At 41.5% G+C, this 4,080-nt stretch overlaps 1 protein-coding gene across 1 annotated transcript in view; it reads left to right on the forward strand.

Moving 5' to 3' along the window:
- TMEM67 (transmembrane protein 67) overlaps positions 1 to 4,080 on the forward strand; it is a 76,894-nt gene that overhangs the window by 26,075 nt on the left and 46,739 nt on the right. The window contains exons 7-8 of the mRNA XM_011978681.1: positions 3,175 to 3,329; positions 3,453 to 3,561. Of these exons, the coding sequence (XP_011834071.1) occupies positions 3,175 to 3,329; positions 3,453 to 3,561 (264 nt within the window). The remainder of the gene's footprint in view (positions 1 to 3,174; positions 3,330 to 3,452; positions 3,562 to 4,080) is intronic.

The raw sequence follows: 4,080 nt of genomic DNA on the forward strand, positions 1-4,080 counted from the left end.
ATTGCGATGTTAGGGTATCCATTTTAGATCTTTCCTGCTTTCTCTTGTGGGCATTTAGTCCTATAAATTTCCCTCTACACATTGCTTTAAATGTGTCCCAGAGATTCTGGTACGTTGTATCTTTGTTCTCATTGGTTTCAAAGAACATCTTTATTTCTGCCTTCATTTCATTATTTACCCGGTAGTCATTCAGGAACAAGTTGTTCAGTTTCCATGTAGTTGAGCGGTTTTGAGTGAGTTTCTTAATCCTGAGTTCTAATTTGATTGCACTGTGGTCTCAAAGATAGTTTCTTGTGATTTCTATTCTTTTACATTTGCTGAGGAGTGCTTTACTTTCAACTATGTGGTCAGTTTTGGAATAAGTGCAATGTGGTGCTGAGAAGAATGTATATTCTGTTGATTTGGGGAGAAGAGTTCTGTAGATGTCTATTAGGTCCACTTGATGCAGAGCTGAGTTCAAGTCCTGGATATCCTTGTTATCCTTCTGTCTTGTTGTTCTGTCTAATGTTGACAGTGGGGTGTTAAAGTCTCCCATTATTATTGTGTGGGAGTCTAAGTCTCTTTGTAGGTCTCTAAGGACTCACTTTATGAATCTGGGTGCTCCTATATTGGGTGCATATATATTTAGGATAGTTAGCTTTTCTTGTTGAATTTATCCCTTTACCATTATGTAATGGCCTTCTTTATCTCTTTTGATCTTTGTTGGTTTAAAGTCTGTTTTATCAGAGACTAGAATTGCAACCCCTGCTTGTTTTTTTTGTTTTTTTTTTTTCCATTTGCTTGGTAGATCTTCCTCCATCCCTTTATTTTGAGCCTATGTGTGTCTCTGCAGGTGAGATGGGTCTCCTGAATACAGCACACTGATTTGTTTTGACTCTTTATCCAATTTGCCAGTCTGTGTCTTTTACTTGGGGCATTTAGCCCATTTACAGTTAAGGTTAATATTGTTATATGTGAATTTGAACCTGTCATTATGATGTTAGCTGGTTATTTTGCCCATTAGTTGATGCAGTTTCTTCCTAGCATCGATGGTCTTTACAATTCGGCATGTTTTTGCAGTGGCTGGTACCAGTTGTTCTGTTCCATGTTTAGTGCTTCCTTCAGGAGCTCTTGGAAGGCAGGCCTGGTGGTCACAAAATCTCTCAGCATTTGCCTGTCCGTAAAGGATTTTATTTTTCCTTCACTTAATGAAGCTTAGTTTGACTAGATATGAGATTCTGGGTTGAAAATTCTTTTCTTTGAGAATGTTTTATATTGGCCCCCACTGTCTTCTGGCTTAGTTTCTCCCAAGAGATCCGCTGTTAGTATTATGGGCTTCCCTTTGTGGGTAACCCAACCTTTCTCTCTGGCTGCCCTTAACATTTTTTCCTTCATTTCAACCTTGGTGAATGTGACAATTATGTGTCTTAGGGTTGCTCTTCTCAAGGAGTATCTTTGTGGTGTTCTCTGTATTTCTGAATTGGAATGTTGGCCTGCCTTGCTGGGTTAGGGAAGTTCTCCTGGATAATATCCTGAAGAGTGTTTTCCAACTTGATTCCATTTTCCCTGTCATTTTCAGGTACCCCAATCAAACGTAGATTTGGTCTTTTCACATAGTCCCATATTTCTTGGAGGCTTTGTTCGTTTCTTTTTACTCTTTTTTTCTCTAACCTTGTCTTCTCGCTTTATTTCATTAATTTGATCTTCAATCACTGATACCCTTTTGTCCACTTGATCGAATCAGCTACTGAAGCTCGTGCATGCATTATGTAGTTCTTGTGCCATTGTTTTCAGCTCCATCAGGTCATTTAAGGTCTGCTCTATACTGTTTATTCTAGTTAGCCATTCATCTAATCTTTTTTCAAGGTTTTTAGCTTCCTTGCGATGGGTTCAAGCATCCTCCCTTAGCTTGGAGAAGTTTGTTATTACTGACCTTCTTAAGCCTACTTCTGTCAATTTATCAAAGTCGTTCTCCATCCAACTTTGTTCTGTTGCTGGCAAGGAGCTGCGATCCTTCAGAGGGGAAGAGACGCTCTGGTTTTTAGAATTTTCAGCTTTTCTGTTCTGGTTTCTCCCCATCTTTGTGGTTTTACCTACCTTTGGTCTTTGATGTTGGTGACCTACAGGTGGGGTTTTGGTGTAGATGTCCTTTTTGTTGATGTTGATGCTGTTCCTTTCTGTTTGTTAGTTTTCCTTCTAACAGTCAGGTCCCTAAGCTGCAGGTCTGTTGGAGTTTGCTGGAGGTCCACTCCAGACCCTGTTTGCCTGGGTATCACCAGTGGAGGCTGTAGAACAGCAAATATTGCAGAACAACAAATACTGCTGCCTGATCCTTCCTCTGGAAGCTTCGTCCCAGAGGGGCGCCCACCTGTATGAGGTGTCAGTCGGTCCCTCCTGGGAGGTGTCTCCCAGTTAGGCTACACGGGGTCAGGAACCCAGTTGAGGAGGCAGTCTGTCCATTCTCAGAGCTCAAACGCCGTGCTAGGAGAATCACTGCTGTCTTCAAAGCTGTCAGACAGGGACGTTTAAGTCTGTGGAAGTTTCTGCTGTCCTTTGTTTAGTTATGTCTTGTCCCCAGAGGTGGAGTCTGCAGAGGCAGCAGGCCTTGCTGAGCTGCGGTGGGCTCCACCCAGCTCGCGCTTCCCCTGGCTGCTTTGTTTTCCTACTCAAGCCTCAGCAATGGCAGATGCCCCTCCCCCAGGCTGCTGCCTCGCTGTGGATCTCAGACTGCTGTGCAGGCAGTGAACAAGGCTCCGTGGGCATGGGACCCGCTGAGGCAGGCGCGGGATATAATCTTCTGGTGTGCCGTTTGCTAAGACCATTGGAAAAGCACAGTATTTAGGTGGAGTTGTCCTGTTTTTCCAGGTACAGTCTGTCATGACTTCCCTTGGCTACGAAAGGGAAATCCCCCGACCCCTTGCGCTTCCCAGGTGAGGCAATGCCCCACCGTGCTTCAGCTCACCCTCCGTAGGGTGCACCCACTGTCCAACCAGTCCCAATGAGATGAACCAGGTATCTCAGTTGGAAGTGCAGAAATCACCCATCTTCTGCGTTGATTACGCTGGGAGCTGCAGACCGGAGCTGTTCCTACTTGGCCGTCTTGAAACGGACCTGCACAAAGTAAAATTTTTATATCAACTTTTGCATAGACTGTTCAGGTTCATGTTACTTTTCTTTGCCATTGTTCTGTTGTAGGTATATGCCAATCTAACATCTTGTCAAGCTCTTGGAAATATATGTGTGATGAACATGAATTCTTACGACTTTGCCACATTTGATGCATGTCGACTATTTCAGTTTATCTTTGAAAATACTGCTGGACTGAGCACTGTTCATTCTATTTCATTTTGGTAAGGATATTTTGACTGATGAAATGTTATTTTGACTGAATTCAGTGCAGTTATTAATATATTCACAAATATTAATAAGAAATATTTATTCTCCATTATTAAAACAGTTGTAACTGTTTATAGGAGACAGAATCTTCCTTGGCTGTTTTATGGAGACCAGTTAGGATTAGCACCTCAAGTGCTCAGTTCTACCTCTCTTCCTACAAATTTCAGTTTTAAAGGAGAAAACCAGGTAAAAATGTCTAATATCATTCGAGGATAACTACCTTTTGATTTATAATTTTAAAAGGTAATAAGAAAGTTATAATTCTTACCTTTTTAGGTTATTGCTACAAACTCAGTTACCAAACTAAATATAGATGTCAACAACTTACAAGAACTAAACAGTATAGAGTTTAGCTGTCATATTGAATATGTGGATACTTCTGGATTATGTGGTTATGACAAGAACTAATACTTGTAGGGTTGGGAAGAGTAGTTTTCAACACCAAATGCAAAAAATCTCTGTCCTGTTTTTCCATACCTTAAAGAAGTGCTTCCAAAGATTGACTGGGGCTCTGTGACATTGCTTAGCACTTCACAGGGCCAAATTCCCACCTCTAACTTTTTGACTTTCCAGAATGAGGAGATACTGTTCTCCCACACTGCCTCCTATTTAACAGGTTCGAAAGGAGTCTATCTGTCACTAGTGCTGCCTCTCAATTCTAGAATAATAATTTTCATGCAAAAAAACAGTCCAATTATTTTAGGT

This window comes from Mandrillus leucophaeus, unplaced genomic scaffold (genome assembly GCF_000951045.1).
Source record: "Mandrillus leucophaeus isolate KB7577 unplaced genomic scaffold, Mleu.le_1.0 Scaffold198, whole genome shotgun sequence".
In the NCBI taxonomy this organism is placed as follows: domain Eukaryota; kingdom Metazoa; phylum Chordata; class Mammalia; order Primates; family Cercopithecidae; genus Mandrillus; species Mandrillus leucophaeus.